Source organism: Felis catus, chromosome B4, assembly GCF_018350175.1.
Source record: "Felis catus isolate Fca126 chromosome B4, F.catus_Fca126_mat1.0, whole genome shotgun sequence".
Lineage (NCBI taxonomy): Eukaryota > Metazoa > Chordata > Mammalia > Carnivora > Felidae > Felis > Felis catus.
The window spans coordinates 96,944,612-96,962,431 of NC_058374.1; the positions used below are offsets into that span (position 1 = coordinate 96,944,612).

The 17,820-nt window shown below is 36.5% G+C and overlaps 1 protein-coding gene across 1 annotated transcript in view; it reads left to right on the plus strand.

Annotated features, from left to right (window-relative positions):
- Window positions 1-17,820, plus strand: part of TRHDE (thyrotropin releasing hormone degrading enzyme) — a 387,195-nt gene that overhangs the window by 280,241 nt on the left and 89,134 nt on the right. The window contains exons 8-9 of the mRNA XM_011284128.4: window positions 12,174-12,239; window positions 12,883-13,070. Of these exons, the coding sequence (XP_011282430.3) occupies window positions 12,174-12,239; window positions 12,883-13,070 (254 nt within the window). The remainder of the gene's footprint in view (window positions 1-12,173; window positions 12,240-12,882; window positions 13,071-17,820) is intronic.

Sequence of the window (17,820 nt, forward strand, 5' to 3'; positions counted from 1 at the left end):
TATCAATTTCTGGAATCATGTTATCAATTTTTCTTCTAAAATGTTAAGCTAATATGGAGGAGTAGGCATAAAGTCTGAAAGTTCTCTTTTTATAATACACTAAGCAAACAGCATTGGATCCTATTTTCAAAATAATTGTCTTACTAATTTACTAAGTAAAAGATTACCCAATTGCTATTTCAGTGTATATATTTTTATCACAAATGATGTTGAAAACTTCATATATTCTCTTGCATTTCATTCTTTGGTGACATAATCATCCATGTGTTTTACCCATTTGAAGATTGAAGTTTTACTCTTATTTCCATAATTTTGTATAAATGGTTGTAAAGTAAAAATAATGAACCATAACATATTTACTACACATTCATTTTCCCCATGATATCTAAATATTTTAATGTTACTGTGGAAAAGCACATGTTATAAATTAGTGGCTTAGGAGGAGTGCCAAAGGTCTCCCCTAAGTTACATATTTGGAAAATGAGTTATAAAAGGTTCAAATGCATTAAAAACATTTGATCTACCTCTTGTTTCTGTCTGTGGAAGAGAGGGCTGTGTGCTAATATAGCACGCAAAGAAATGGTGAATTCATTTGTCATACCGAATCTCATTTCCTTTTGCAATCAGTCTCTTATATTCACCTATTCTCTTCTGCTCAAGGTCTCTCCCAGCGATTATTTTACAGATCATTTTTTACCCTTAAGGGAAATAGCTCATTATAGTGTTAAAATCTTTTCTTAATGCTTTGTGCTAATAAACCAAAGTTGTGATTTCACTTCCTGCACCAGCTGTGCTTAGTTTTTATATCCACTGTACATGTTGCTCCCCCATCAGGCATGTCCAGTTATCCTTTTATTCCACACCGACTTATTATATACCCACTCTATGTCAGATGCCACGATAAATACCAAGAATTCAGAGCATGCTGTATACAGCAGATATGGCCCTGATCTCATGAATCATATATAACAGAGTAAGATTGACCCTACGCAGGAAAAAAAAGCAAATACATAGATATTTACTAAATGTGAGAAATGCTGGGAAGGAAAAAATAGAACACTGTGAGAGAACATATGGGCAGATGGGTCAGGCAATTTTAGATTTGGTGTTCAGGAACTCTTTCTCCAGAAGAAGGAATGTATACTGAGGTCTGAAGGTGAGAAAAGGCTGGGGAGGACGGAGATCATTTTGGAAATATGGAAGGGCCTGCAAGGGGCTGGAGCAGAGAACTAAGTTCAAGGAAAAGAAAGAAACTGGTGTGTCCGAGCAGAGTTAGTAAGGACGAGAGAGAAGGTAGGAGAGGAGGGCAGGAACTAATCATAGAGTGCCAAAGGAGACTGTGCTGAGGAGGTTGGATTTTATTCTGAGTGGAGCGGGATGCTACGGATCGGATCAGTTTTAAGCTGGAATGTGATGTGGTTCCATTTGTATTTAAAAGGCGAAAGATTTATGTGATTTGAAGAGAAACCAGAACATTCCATTTGTATTTAAAGCAGTTATCTGGAAACTCGTAATAACACACTGGGCTTGGGGCAATCTGCATACCAAGAGAGGAATCAGGTAATAAAATTAGGAAGATATTTGAATATTCAGGTGAGAGATAATGGCAAGTTAAATAGCCAGTAGATACACAGAGACATGGATGGATTCAAAATGTTTTTTTAAATGTTTATTTAATTATTTGAGAGAGAGGAGAGAGAGAGAGAGAGAGAGAGAGAGAGAGAGAGAAAGAGAGAGAGAAAGAGAGAAAGAGAGAGAGAGAGAAAGAGAGAGAGAGCGCGCCAGCAGGGAGGGGGAAAGAGAATACCAAGCAGGCTCCATGCTGTCAGTGCAGAGCCTGATGTGGGGCTTAATCTCACAAACCAGGAGATCATGACCTGAGCTGAAATCAAAAGTCAAACACTTAACTGACTGAGCCACCCAAGCACCTCCCAAAGTGTTTTTTTGAAGGTAGAATAAGTGGACCAAGGGATAGATTGGATGAAAGATGTGTATGAGAGGTGAGGAAGAAGAGGTACCTAAGTATTATCCTAATCTTTGTGGGTTTAAGGCCTGGGAACAAGCCCTGTGGAGCTGTAACCCTTGGAGGTTGAGAGTCTCTACCAGGGTAGAGACTGATATGGAGCAGCCGGAGAGGCAGGCAGAATACCAAGGGTGTGGTGTCCCCCAAGTCAAGCAAAAAGCTTATTTCAAGATTCAGAAAATGATCAATGAGGTTAAATGCAGCTGAGAGGTGGAGTAAAGACTGGAAAGTATTTCTTTTGGCAGCTTGCAGATTTATTGATATCCGTGGCATGGATTAAAGAGTGAAGGAGAAATGTCCGAGTAGAAACATGTGTATGTAGCATAAAATTTAAAGAAACTTGCCAAGGAAGGAGATCAGAAAATTAGGGTAGGTAGTTAAAGGGGGATAAGGCTAAGGAAAGTTTTTGTTTTGTTTTAAAGATGGGGGACTGTTGTACTAGTTGGGCTGGTAGAGAAGGAGTCAGGATGAGAAGAGCATGATAAATGTTAGAGAAGTAGGAGATAACTGGGACATGAGTCCCTAAGACGGTAAAAGAACTCATGTCTGATAGGAGATATACTTCCAGTAAATTTGGGAATTTGGAAATTCTGATGAATTTGATTTTTTCCGTGTTTTTTTCAGCAAGGTCAGTAGCTGAAAGTGGGGTAATAGTGGGCCAGAGAGAGGTTTGAAGATTAAGGATTAGGAAGGGAAGGACAGCATGGCTGTTGTATTGAGTGCCTATTTGAGTTAGGGAATTATGAATTTATAATAACACTAAACTGATTGCCTTATTTTCTCCCATGATGCTTAGCAGCATGATGCAGACCTGGAGAAGGCAAATACTTGGATTCATCCAGGATTGGGGTTTCACCACCTAGTGTCCTTGAAGGACAAAGCTGCAAAGGAGATGAGGCTATTTGCTATGAAATGATTAAGATGAGCTATGAAATATAAGCTGGATAATTGGGGAAACAAAAACAGAATCTGATAGACAAATACCTGCCATTGACAAAGAGTCTTAACAAGTATATATGATTTGAACACTGAATAAAAGAAATCCCCATGCTTTGGAACATATGGGAAATGTAATTTGTCCTTGTTGAATTCTCCTAATGTCATGCCCATTAATATGGGGATATCCCAGGGAACTTTTTGAGTCCAGAGCATATGATGAAGAGCCCTGTTTTCCTCTACACTGATATACTGTCATACTGGTTTCCTGGAGTGGGTTGATCAGTAAATGGGAAAGAAGTGAGATAGCATTTGTTGCTTGAATGTTTGGTATATATCTTGTTGAAGCTTTGTCTTTGTGGTCACCTAAATGTTAGTGTTTTTGCTGTTTTAGTGCCAACGTAGGTATGGCTATTTTGTGCTGAGGGGCACTAATGAGTGCTTCTATTTCATGAGCCACCCCAAGTCACAAGCAACCAGTGGCTTGTCACCTGAGCAGAGCTCAGTGAAAAATAGGGCACTAGACTGCACAACTCAGGAGCCCTCCAGGTCTCTTTCTTTTTCCAGACCTGGGAGGAGAAAGGTTTCTAAGCTTTCCTCAAACCTAAAAAACTGTGGCCTTAATTTTTTTCTTGTACTTTTACTTTTTAGTATATGTGCTGCCAAAGCGAGCATGCACTTTTACTTTAAAAAAAATCCCTTAGGGCAGCTGGATGGCTCAGTTGGTTAAACATCTGACATTTGATTTTGGCTCAGGTCATGACCTCACGGTTTTGTGGGTTTGAGCCCCGCATCGGACTCTGCGCTGGTGGTGTGGAGCCTGCTTGGGATTCTCTCTCTCTCTCTCTCTCTCTCTCTCTCTCTCTCTCTCTCTCTCTCTCTCCCCCTCCCCTGCTAACCCTTTCTCTTTCTCAAAATAAATAAATAAACTTAAAAAAAAAATCCCTTTAAGCACTACCTTCCTTCCAGGTTGTCCATATAATTTCCCTCCCTTGAGTCACTAGGACATTTTGACTTCTGGAGGTGAGGCTGAAGATGTTGACTCTAGGTACCCCCCTCCACCCCTTGAGCTTGGTCTTAAAATAGCTAACATTTCTTGGGTTCTTATGTGGCAGGCATTTTTTCTAAGAGCTTTACTTGTTTTATGTCATTTTCTGTGCACAGTCTTCTCAAGTATTATATTATCTACACTTTCCAGTCGAAGAAATTAAAGTTTAGAGAAAATAGATACCTTACTCAAGATCACATGACTGATAAGGATCAGCCTGAATTCCTATTTAGTTTTCTAAATACACACACACTTCTTTATCAATTGAGTTGCATTTTTTTTTTCTCAACTAGTCACCAGCACTAGGTCTGACTGAGTAAAGGAGTGGAAGTGAGGAACTCCATGTACGAACCCTATAGTCCGTGAGCATCTTGATTTACAAAAGGCAGTGTATTTTTACCAGTAAGAATATAGTTTATCTATTTTGTGAGCTTGTTGTGGTCAAAGTCCTTTACCAGGGCATTCAGGAAAAGCAATTCGCAAACTTCAGTTTTACCAATAGATTCATTTTGTGTCTCAATAATATTTCAAGCTAGCAGCAGAAGTGAGAGGTGGGGATATTTTTCAGTACCCCAGCACACCCCTATAGACTTACATTCACACTATTTCACTAACAGGTGTAGGACCCTGTCAGCTTGTTCCGGAATGTACAAAGCCAGCAATGGCAATATTACACCTCTGGTGATGCTCTTGCATGTTGAGGCATTGATGGCATGATATGTAATTACTAAATAAGAGATCTGTGAAAAGAAAACTGAGGTGAGAATATGCCATAGTCTATAATTGAAGACAAACAAACAAGTCTTTTATGTGTTAGCAAGTTGTTTTGATTTAAAATTTTCTGATTTTCTGGTACATTCTGCAACTCTTTAAAAAAGTATACTGCTTTTACATAATTATACAGATTATTATTATATTATTATATTATATTATATTACATATTACATATTATATTATATTATATTATATCATATATGGATTTTTAAAATAATGTAAATTGCCTTTTTGCTCCTAGAAAAATATCTGAATACTCCTATATCTAAGTAAGTAACTTCTAAAAAGTAAATCTAGGTGAAATACACATTAAACAAATCAAAATCAAAATGGCATGTAAACAGTGATATAAGTTATTTTCAGGCATTTTGTTCTACCTGTTCAAATAACTTTCTTTCCTAAATACCTCTTGTTTTTTACTGTGTCTGGTGGCCAGATACTCCTGTACAAACTTGAAAAGTTTGTGGTGGTTCCTTTTTTCCTGGGTTTCCTTCTTAGAAACTTGTTATAATTTAATAATAAAGGTTTAATAATTATTCATATCTTTTCATCCTTGGTTCTTATCTACTAGAATAAAATGTAAACATTCTTTTATTTTGCATATAATGCTTTTCCAGTGCTTTGCTACTCATTTTTACTTAATATCACAATCTCTAGCCAGTTTTCAGTTATGAACCAAAATAATATTTTGATCTGTAGTCTAGCTTTCTTGTGTGTTAGTTGGTCATCTGTCCCTGGTTTGGTGTCTTTGCTACTGTTTCTCAAGGTCAGGGAATGTAGAAACATCCTCTGAAGTGCATGGCCCAGGCTTGAAATGGGTTTTATCCAATCCTTGTATGACATTGCTATGATCTGGCAGCTTTTAATCTCCTTCCTTCCTTCCTTCCTTCCTTCCTTCCTTCCTTCCTTCCTTCCTTCCTTCCTTTCTTTCTTTCTTTCTTTCTTTCTTTCTTTCTTTCTTTCTTCTTATGTTTATTTATTTTTGAGAGAGAGAGACAGAGATGGAGACAGAGACAGAGAGACAGAGCACAGTTGGAGGAGGGGCAGAGAGAGAGGGAGATACAGAATCTGAAGCAGGCTCCAGGCTCTGCGCTGTCAGCACAGAAAATGACACGGGGCTCGAACTCACGAGCTATGAGATCATGACCAGAGCTGAAGTCAGACGCTTAACCGACTAAGCCACCCAGGCGCCCCTAATCTGCTTTCTTATTGCCCATGGCTCCCTTTGAAATCACCCTACTCTAATAATGCACAGACTTACAAATATTTAATTTTTGAGGTTTAAGTTTTCAGGTTAAAAGCTCCTACTCTAGAAGCTTTAAGACGATGGTTTAGCTTAGTTTTATTTTTTGTTGTTGTTACTCCTTTGTGAACTTTTGTCTGTGGAACTTGTATACTTTTTCTCCAATCTTTTCATCTGCCTCTTTTTTTTCTTTTTTAACCTAAGTATCTACCTCCTTCCCTTCATACCTACTGTTTATAACACAGTGAAAGCCTAGAAGATTTATTCAATAAAACCAGGTGTTCTTTGCTTTCCATTTTGCCTAAGTTGTATGAGAGAGTTCCTACTTTTCTTTCTGAGGTTGCCAGGAAAATTTAAGATATTTGGATTTGTTTTGATTGTATCCCCCATTAGTGTTGTATCAGTCAGGGTTTGGGGTTTCAAGCCACAGAGACAAACTCTGGCTAAGTTAGGCAAAAAGGAATTTATTGGAAGGGTGTGGGGTAGCCCTTGGAATCATTGGGAAGGCTGGAGCGTCAGGCTTACAAAATGTGTGGTAGGAACTAAAGGGGACTCAAATTAAGAAACCTCGCCAAGGTCCTGCCAGGGGAATGGCTGGTTCAGCTGCTACCATTAGCATGGCTGCCTCTGGACCCTCAGTGTCACCATCCCAGGGGATCATCTTTCAACTGTTCCTGCTTCTTTGCATTGGTCCTGCAGGATTCACAGTCCTGGGATGAAGTTATCTACTTGCCTGAGGCCAGGGCACACGTGCATCCTTTAGCTGCCAGGGAGCATGGGGAAGGGAGTATTTACTATTTTGTCCCTTCCACTGCCAGTAGGAGGTGGAGCCCTCACCTTCCTGCAGGATTCCATGGTGAGTTATTGCCCCTATATAAACGTGGTGTTTAAATGCTGGAAAGCCCAAAGAATGACAAATGCCCACTACAAATTTTTGAGGTACAATTATTCTTAATAGAAAGGAACAGTATTTCAAACTCTTGCTTCAACCCTCTTGTCACATAGTCAGAAAAATCAATGCCTGAATTTACCTGGCATTTCCCAGACTAGTCTTACAAGTACAAGGGCTCCTACTTCCCAGTGTCACTGAGGCCCAGACTTGCCTCTCTTATCTCATTGGAGAAAACACAGGACTGGGTCCTGCCTTGTGCAGGCCCAGAGCAATACCCCCTAAAGCTGCATTAACACATTTCCACTAGAGCACAGAATGTGATTCTGACAAATGGGAATCACAGAGAGTTTGATGCAGGAATGGAGAGGAAGCTTTCATTATTATTTTTATTTCTTTTATTTTTTAAGGTTTTGTTTATTTTGAGAGAGAGAGAGAGAGAGAGCTGGGGAGGGAGGGAGGAAGAGAGAGAGAGAGAGAGAGAGAGAGAGACAGAGAGAGAGAATATCCCAAGCAGGGATTCGACGTGGGGCTCAAACTCACAAATCGTGAGATCGTGACCTGAGCTGAAATGAAGTCAGATGCTTAAGCGACTGAGCCAGTCAGGCATCCCAAGAAGTTTTCCTGATTCTTAAAAAGAGATTCTCAGGAAGAAATTCTGTTTCCTCTGTGCAATGTCATGTCTGAATGTGATGGTTGGGATTACTTGTACAATCTAACCGCAAAATTGAGGATGAAGGCAAAACACAGGTAAAGGTGGGGCCAAACAATTTCTGGAGGAAAAGAGCTGCGGCTGTGGTACCTTCTCTGATAATAGGAAAGAATAAATCTTGTCATTAAAAAGGTCATTCTAGGGTGGATTTTTTTTTTGTAATTTGCAGCTAAACATATATAAACCGGTCCATATATCTTTGGTTTTTAATAAACTGTCTTTCTGTGTGCTGAGGAATAAATCCTTTGTGCAGTTTGTCCTCTGTTTCCATGTGCTAAAGGGCTCATTACTAGGAGTGCACAATTATTCCATGTAAACATATTAAAAGATAATAGTGATTTCCTTCCTCAGCTCACCTTTTCCTTTTCTCCCTATTTACTTATTAGTCCCGTTGGCTTTTGTGCATGGCAGATTGTGGATCATGTCACTTGTTAGCAAAAAAAGTAAAATAAAGATGGTCTCATACCCAATAGTTCAGTCTTTTGATGACATCATATGCAATTGCATCTATCAATGCGAGTTATATATCTGACAAATATGCACTGAAATAATAACTTATGTTCTATGTTAGTGTTTAAATATGACATTTTGGAGGAACCTGATGGATATAAGAAATGTCTCTTTACAGTACTGTCAGTTGTTCACAGGGAGGCATATTGAATAAGGAAAGTCAGGAACCACACAAATATAGTCAGCATTTGCTGGGTCCCCAACTGGGCACATAGATGCTGGCTAAGCAGTGATAGACAGGAATAACAGGGGCCTTACTCTCATGGAGTTTACAGAGTACATGAGCAGTCAAACTAATGAACAAGCAATTAGAACACAGTGTGATAGATGTTCTTATATGGTACAACGGGTGAGAATGTAAGAGGGGTACTTAACTCAGAATTAGGAAGGGGTGGGAATGGGCAAGAAAGGATTCCTGAGAAAAATGGATCAAGCCTGAGTCCCAGAGATTGAGCTGACTTGACGTAGGCGAAAGAGAAAGCATACATAGCGAAGGGCTTGTGCAATGACCTAGAAAAGGGAGAGAGTATGAATAGGCATCTGCAGAAAGCAGGAAGTAGCTAAGTAAGTCGAGGCAGAGAGCAACAAAGTAACAGGTGGGATTTCAGAAGTACAGAGAGACCAGACCACGAGGGACATTTTTAAGTCCCGTTAGGGTGTTTGGACTATATTCTGAATGTAGCAGGGTTCCATGTATGCATTGGGTGAAAGCTATTCTGGTTGCATGGCAGAGATGTGACATGAAGGGAACAGAGCAGGAACGGTGGCAGTGCTAGTCATCCAGAGAGGCTGTCAAATAGGAGGAAGGAAGGGGGAACCTTGAGGGAATAGTGGGGACGTGGATCATCACTTGAATGTGGTGGAAAGGGAGAGAGAGGCATCCAAGAAGATTACTTGGTTGAGGTGGATAGAAGGGTCGTCACTGGAGAAGGGCTGCCAAAAGGAGCTGATATGGGGGAGGACAGTGAGTTCAGCTTTGAGAAGCTCTTAGTCATCTGTGGAGCATCTAGCAGATATTGGGTTGGGTCAGCAGTTGTGTGCACAGGTATGGGGTTTGGACATGGGCTGGAGTCTCTGAGTTCCACTGTTCTGATTTATTAGATGATGAAGATGATATTTACCCCATAAATGTCATGGGATTGAATGAGATAAAATATAAAGCAATTCACACAGCACTATAAAAAGGAGGCAGATATTATTGTTTTCATTGCTCTGTTCTTTGGTTATTACCGTCAGTGATGCTTTTCCTTCAGTTACTCTGTTTCCAGCCAGTAGGCTGAAATGATTACAAAGATTATGGCAGCTTATTTCTACCGAATACTTAACTGTATTCTAGATACTCTTTTCTAATTCTGTACAGATATTAAAACATTTATTCCTAGAATAACCCTATGAAACAAGGACTTTTATTATCCCCATTTTATAGGTGTGAAGATAGGCATAGAGAAGTTAAGCAACTTGCCAAATCATGTAGCTAGGGAGTGTTGGGGTGTGGACTTGAACAAAGATAGTCAGACTTCCATTCTTGCACTTTATGTGTCAGAATATACTTTTGCTAAATGGGCTTTTAACTTTTAATCAGTTTTGTCCCCTAAGCATATTCTAGCAGTTATCTTTGTTCTTTTCAACAACTCAACTATTTCTGAGAACCCTCAATTCCTTTCACAGTTAATATTAAAACCCTTTCCTACTTTGTATCATAATGTCAAGCCTGTTGCAGATTGACTTTCATACACATACCTATAAACATCAATTTCCATTTCATATTTGTAACTCCAGCCATCTTCATATTCATCAACTTGTAGATTTGAAAGGAACTTAAAATCTTCTTATTTAATTGCATACCAAATGTTTGAATTCATCTTGTCAGGTAGTTTTTGTACCAAGACTCCTACAGTTTCAGTCACAGAAACTGTCTTCCCCAAATCACATCTGAGTATCTGCCATTGTATTCAGTAACCTTTTCTCCACCACTGTTTCCCCAGCACATGAAAGCTACCAGCACTTGAGAAGTACACCTTATGTTTTGTGGAATGAATTGATAAAGAAATGATTGATCATCAAAAAAAAAAAAACCAAGAACAAAACAAAAACAACAACCACATTTATGATTCTGTAATTTTCTTTGTAATTTGACAAGGACAAAACAAAATTTCCTTAATTTAAAATATGACTATTTTCATGCAAGAGGAAGGTTAAAACAACTAAGGAAAACACTTGGGGTTTTCTATTTTTTTGGAAAAAAGAGTTGACATATGTAGAATTCCAGTAACACCTGAAGATTGGAACTGCCGAGAATCCAAGAAGATGCTTTCTGCCCTGAATTCTGAGGCAAGCAAGTCAGAGCTGCTTCCTAAGCCTGAATAATTGCCATTTTAGCCTGCTTGAAATGTAAATTTGAGCTTTATTCTGAATTGGGGAGGGAACCAAGAACTTGAGTTGAGGATCACTATTGGGTCAAGGTCAACTCATAATGTGAACAGTTGGTCTGTCTGTGAAGAGATTCTTGTAGTTATGTATTAGACCTTTCGAGATCAATGGAGTATTCCTTTGTTTCCTCTTTGGGATTATCCTAACAACACTATCCATAAGCCAAATCCAAGAAATAAATAGGTCTATTTTGATACATTTTATTATTGCATCACTAAAATAAAACTCAAATTTATGTTTCATAATTCCCATTGTTCCAAAATTTATTCATTTAAGTACTAAAAAAGCATAAAAGATAATTGTGACAGTTAAATCTCAAATAACTTATTTAAATCCTGGTCCCTGAGTTCTAATGGAAAATGACTCATATGGCATATTCAAAGCCCAAGTGGAATTCAGATTGGTTATTCAGGGTTGCATTTTTTTCAATAAAGTTATTCATAACACCTGATGACGGTGATGGATTTGTGGTTGCTAAGTTCGTGTTGGGCACTGCATCTTCAGAGTCTGATTAAGTGGGAGTTGCCATTTGCTGTGCTGTGAGTTGCCAACAAAGCTGAATCTGTCACAGGTGCTACAGTTTGTATTTCAGAAAAATTTCTTCCCCAAGTTTAATTATCCCCAAAGTATTCCACTCTATGTAAAATACTGAAAAGAGTCAGCAAGTTCTTTTTTCTCATTTTCAGTACTGTGATGTAAATTAGGATTTTGTCTACTACCTACATGTTGTAAAGATGATGGAATTTCTAATGGCAGGGCCCCTCTGTTTTATAATATAAAATACTATTTTCTATTCATTTTTGCTGCTTTGGATTCAGGAAAAGAATAACGCCAGTTAGTCATAACTAAATAACATATTCAGAGTGACATAAACCATGCTTCGTAGAAGGGAACAGGCATGAAGTAGATAGAAAATGTGTAGATTTAACTACTAATGATGGAAACTGGGAAATGAGAAGTCCTACGCTCAAAAATATTAAGTGTAGGATTGACTATTTCTTATTAAATATTAATATATGTTTTAAACTCATGGAAATAAGTGTGTATCATTTTTTGTATGAGACAGCCTGCCCTTTGCAGAGAGACTAGGGAGCTGGACATGTTTTGGAGACGGTCATCACTCACTCTTTCAGCAAAGCAACTTGTCTTCACATCAGCGTGTATCAGTCAGGCTTCTGCTGTTATTTTTTCTTTTCCATAAGAGAGTTCCTTTTTTTATCCCCCCAACATTTCAACAGGAAGTCCTGATGGGGAAGTGTCTTCTAAATATTTCAATGCAGAGATAGTTTCTTTAAAATTTCCCGAGGTTTATTTGGTAGATTAGAGAAAGGCCTTTGACCCTGGGAATCCATAAGAAGTGATTATGGCTATGAAGATAATTTTTAAGATGGCAGTATTGTTTGGTGACTTGATCAAGAGATATGTTATAGTTAAATCTCTTTGGGATATTTTAAAATGGGATTCTTCATCATTTCCCATGCCTTTCTCTTTGACTTTGTACTAATGCAATTCTAACAAATAGAAATGGTTAATTGAATTGAGAAATAAGTGTGTTTAGGGAAATTGCTCAGCCTTCGAATTGTAATTACAATTTTATATTCTTTGTAGGATTATTTAACCATTCATAAGTATGGCAATGCAGCCAGAAATGATCTCTGGAATACACTATCAGAGGTAAAGTATAGGAAGCTCAAATACCAAAACCTCTTCTTGAATATTTGAATTGAGTTTATAAACCATTCATAATTTTTATTGGCACTGACAGTTGTTTTTACTTTTTATATTTCCATTTTCCCCATATTGCTTTATCATTTTAATTTTGATACATTATATTATAAAAATAATGGGATTTAAAATTACTTAAACCATAAATGGTAGTAAAAAGTACCTTGCCTACTTTCCAGCAAGACAGTACTTCTGAAATACAACATTAATATGGTGTCCGCCCTTATGTTTGAGAGAAATATTGATGTTAAAGTAGTTTTTTTTCTATAGGTGAATAACAAATATTTCAGTTTGATACTAGACATATTTGGGATACTTAATGATGCTGCAAGTACTTGTTTTAACAATAAACTATGTTTTGTTTTCCATTAAGTAAAAACTTTAATGTTAATAAAGCTTTCATTTATCTGTATGTATAAAGCTTAACTCAAGGCAAGAAGGTTAACTTTACTAACACATTGTATTAGCTTCACTGATTTTACATGTTTTCAAACTTAAGTAAATCATAAAGGTAAAAATAAAAATGGCTCACTGGTAATTATGTTTACAATTCATGTTTATAAAACTAATTTATGCAATTTTGGTTATAAAGGCTTTAAAAAGGAATGGAAAATATGTAAATATACAAGAAGTAATGGATCAGTGGACACTCCAGATGGGTTATCCTGTTATCACCATCTTGGGAAATACAACAGCAGAAAATAGAATAATAATTACCCAACAACATTTTATTTATGACATCCGTGCTAAAACTAAAGCGCTTGAACTTCAGAATACCAGGTACAACACTCCTTTGCATGAAAAAAACAATTGCTTTTATTAGTATGTTTCACTGTGGGTTTTTTAACATTTTGAAAAGAAATGCTGACCACAATTATAAAATGTAAGTGAAATATAGTTTTCATTTCTTTATTTACATGCGGGGTTTTCATTTTGATTCCTCTTTTACTCTCATTTCCAGATATTTTAACCATCAAAATGACAGCATACCAAAATTATTTTGTTTAAGAAGACAGAGTTTAAATTATCATGGTGATTTAGAAAGATACGTGATTTCTTACTTTTCCCTATAAATGTTTGTTGAATTAAATTCAAGAAAGTTAAGATGCATCGAAGTCAATTAAATGGAATTGAGCAAACTGAGATTTATAAAATAGATGAGAATAGAAACTATCCAGAAAGACTAATTAAAACAAACTAAAAACCACAACCAGACTAACTAGTGTCTGAGCCAAAGGAACTCAAACTAGATCCATTTTTAAGTGGTCTAAGTACCAATGCTACTTAGCATCAAAATATGTTCTCTTCCCTCATTTTCAGTGTTTGAAACCATTGAACACACAACATACATAGAATTTTTATTTGTTGTTAAACTTTCTTTTCAAGCGCTTATTTAATTACTGAAAACAGCACACAGTGCTTCTTCCTCTTCTACTTTGTATTTTCGTATTGTTTCATGTCTTATTAAAAGCTAAGCCAAGGAAAGATAATAGAACTTAAATCAGTTCATTTCATTTTTTAAAAGGTGCCCTGAGACAAGATTGGAGGCGGGGGGAGAGACAGAAGGGATGGGGTTTAAAATTAATAAATAAAGTGAAGTGCTTGGATGAGGTTGGTCATTCTGACTCCCATTACCCTGGGATATTAGAACCCTGACTTTATCATCCACCAATACCTAGGAGGTGTGAGGCATGAATTGTTTTTTGTTTTTGTTTTTGTTTTAACCTCCAAAAGGAATAGAAATCATTCCCAGGCAGGTTAGTTCCAAGATGGGCTATACGTAGGAGTGATTGAGAAATTCATGAATGTTTTCTGGTGACTAAATGTGGAATGTCACTCAGGAAAGCATGGTCTTAAATGTCCTGGTCGGCATATATTTTGGCCTTCACCAAACTGCCCTTGCAGCCCAACTGTTTCAGTACAGTATTACCCTGCCACACTGTCAGGGCCTGACTCTGTCAACGCCTCTTTACTCAGCCGGATCCCACACAGCTGCCAAATGCTGCTTTTGGTCGGTCCTCCACCCTCTCTGGCCCTGGGCTAAACCTGCTTAGGCATCAACCCTGGCCTTGCCAGGAAGTACATAAAAACTACTTGACTGTGGCAAAGTTAGAGAGATTTAGGCCATGCCTTTGAGAATGATCAGTCTGACACAAACATCACTGATGCAGAAAAACATAAAGGACCCACAAATGACAGAACAAATTTTGAACAAAAATACTCTGTCAGCCTATAACATGCATCAGATGTATCAGCTATGGGTCTGACTCTTTAAAGGAAGAATTTCTCCCAGGCTGTATAAGTACATCAGCTCTATAGAGCCTTGCTTTTGCTAGAGTTATAAAATCATATGGATAATTTTGAACCCTGAGAACTTGGCATATAAAATATTAAGAGTAAGATAATGCATGGAGTCCCTTTAATCTTGAAAATTATTTTCTATCTATTTTGAAATAACAGAGCTTGCAGTTAAAAATTTAGTATTCAATTGTATATTATTGATCATTTTATTCACTCTAACCTGTGGTCAGAGCTTCAAAATCAATTCTATCTGTCTTTTGTATATAGCCTATCTACATCTTTATTAAACAATGCAAGCTGTTGATCCAGTAAAATACAGTGCCCACGATACAAGAAACCCCATAAATTGTGGACATTTTTTTGAGCCAGTATACTCAATTGTTTGTCTTGAATTTTTTAAAGCATACTAGAACATCACTACAACATTCCCAAAACATTTTTAGTGTAATAATAATTATATTTGTAGCACAGAAAGATCTTTACATCACTAAAAATTGCATAAAGTTTGATGACATATAAAACTGAATTAAATATTTGCTAGAATTTATGCACTTTGGGAGTTCTGAATTTGTGTAGTTTATTTTTTTCTTTATGAAGTTAATATTTTGCAACCTTAAGTAATATCTCCTCATATACTTATGGAGCTTCTCAGAGTCCCGTGCTACAGAGAATTATATTTACCTCCACACTCGTATTTTCTTTTGCTATTGACCCAATGACAGCACTCTCTCAAGGGTGTATGGTGTCTACATTAATGCTTTCCTAATATTGGTACCATTTTGAAGAAAGACTTCTCACAGTAAAATAAGTACCTATTATTGTCTACCTTAATGTGGTTATTAGGATAAATATTGTTTCATTAAAAAAATGTGAACTATGAAGAGAGGTAGTCCCAGGGAATATTAAAGAAAAAATATCTTTGAGGTCTATTGAAATGCATTTTGTGTATGTTTTTGTTTTTGTTATTTTTCTGCTTAAAATGAGATGGCTAAAATGAAAACTTAGGTGGCTGGGACACAATCTAATTTCACAAATTCTTTTTCTAGTCTTTTTTCAAATATAACCTACTGTAGGGTGAGATTTCCTTTATACCACACCACACTTCACTCAACAGTGTTTATGTCTTCCACCCTTTTAAGTTATAACCGTAAAGCAACCTAATTGCCACGCTTTCTTTGATTTTTGAAATGAAATTTGTGAAAAGATCAAATATGTGTTGTTTGGAAAGTTATGAAAAATAACACATAGGATTCATTGGATAGCAGTTCAGAAATGAATACAAATTTTAGATATGCTTGGTATTTTGTAATTTTTATTTTGTTTCCGTGACAATATACAGATTTTCACTGTGTGCGTGCACAATCGTACATACATGCAGAGACACACAGAAGGCAAAAGCATTCTTAGAAAGAATATAGAAGACTGTTTCAAAAGTTTTACAAAATGCCCGAATGTTTGTATCCCAGTACCTTATAGTTAACTCTTTTGCATCTGAACAGCTATGTGCCGTTTAGGAAGTTTCCTATATGTATGTGCCATTGACTGTAAACAACATGTGGGTATTGACATGAATCTCTTTTTCTGTACTTTAGAGACTTTTGCTGAAATTCAAATATTGAAGCATGCCATAGAAATTTTATTATAATTTCTAGCTTCACTATTTAGAAGAATAGAGTCTAACTAGATGCAGAATTATATTTTTTTATATAAGGGAAAATAGTGTTTCATTCACATTCCATGATCATGCTTAAAAAAGATATATTTATCCTTGAGGATTTTTAAACATCTTCAGTTTTACATATCTCTTGCCCTTTAACTGATACTTACTTGGCTTCACAATTTAGTTGACCCAACTCCATGTGGAAGATGCATACCAAAAAGTCAAGTTTATAAAGTTAATCTCTATCTTGCCCATAGAATGATTTGGTCCCTTTTATTTTACTTTGGTCTAATCCCATGTGATCCAATTCAATAGCAATTTATGGAATGCCTTCCATTTCTAGGCTTTTTAAAAATCTTTGGTACACAAATATGAGCTCATAGTTTACTTTGAGAATCAGATGCACAATCAAGCATTATTCTCTCTTAACTAATGCTTTGGATTAATCAAAAAAGAGTTATTATTTTTAAAGATCTGCTGTTAAATAAATAAATATCAATTCTCTTTGTCTTTCTCACAGTAATACCGTTATTAAATATTTGTCATATTCTTAGTATTATATTACGACCTTGGAGGTATTTGATAAAGAGCTTACATGGGTTGTGTTCATTTACTTGTACTTTGAAAACAATACTTTTGGCTGCTATAGGTGTGTTTATTTCCTGACCAACTGTGTAGATTCCATTGTAGTACAACATAGTGTCTCCATATAGTTGGCACTCAAAAATGTTTCTCTGGCTACATACAGCATATACTTTTAAAATTTAGAATTTTAAACATATTATTTTAACTTTTCATATTATAGATGGCAATTCGTATAAAATTGTGAATTTCTGCCAATCTTCCATTTATATTTTTTTAGTATTACTGAATTCTGTTTATTATAAGTGGGAAACATGAAATTATAACATAATCAAATTCCATACGACAGAATGAGAGGAGATGCCCTCTTTTCCCATCCCCCCCCAAAACATATTCATTATATTTTTAAATTGTATAACCCTGGATATGGTTCCTGAAAATTCTCAATTCTCTGTCCACTCTCTAAATTACAGAGCTCATATAGTATCTTTTCCATAAAATCACAAATATTTTTCACATACTAGATATTATTGGCTACCCCTGTTCTTAATGGTGCAATGGTAGGTCAACACTGAACTTATTTTAAGACCATCCAGCTTATCTCTGGCTAGTCACTTGAGATTAAATTGATACTACTTCCTGTACAAGAATAGGCTTCAATTTTTATTCCATAAAACGTCAAATCCTAGAAAATTCTTCCCTTAATCGCTGAGACTCATGACTGATCCCTGCACACTGGTTGATGATTTTATACATCAATTTGGAAATTTCATTTCACAAAACAGAACATTAAGTGTGTCCTATGTGTTCTTTGTATTGATCTAGATTTTAGGGACATCTGATTAGTTTCTTTTTTCATTCCTACTTTGCTGAGCAACTTTAAGTGTGCTGTATTAATTAACCTTTCTGTAAAATGTAATAATAGTACTTTTTAGGATAGTTATCTGAATAAATAAGGATAATGTTGAAATGTAAATGCATGAAGCC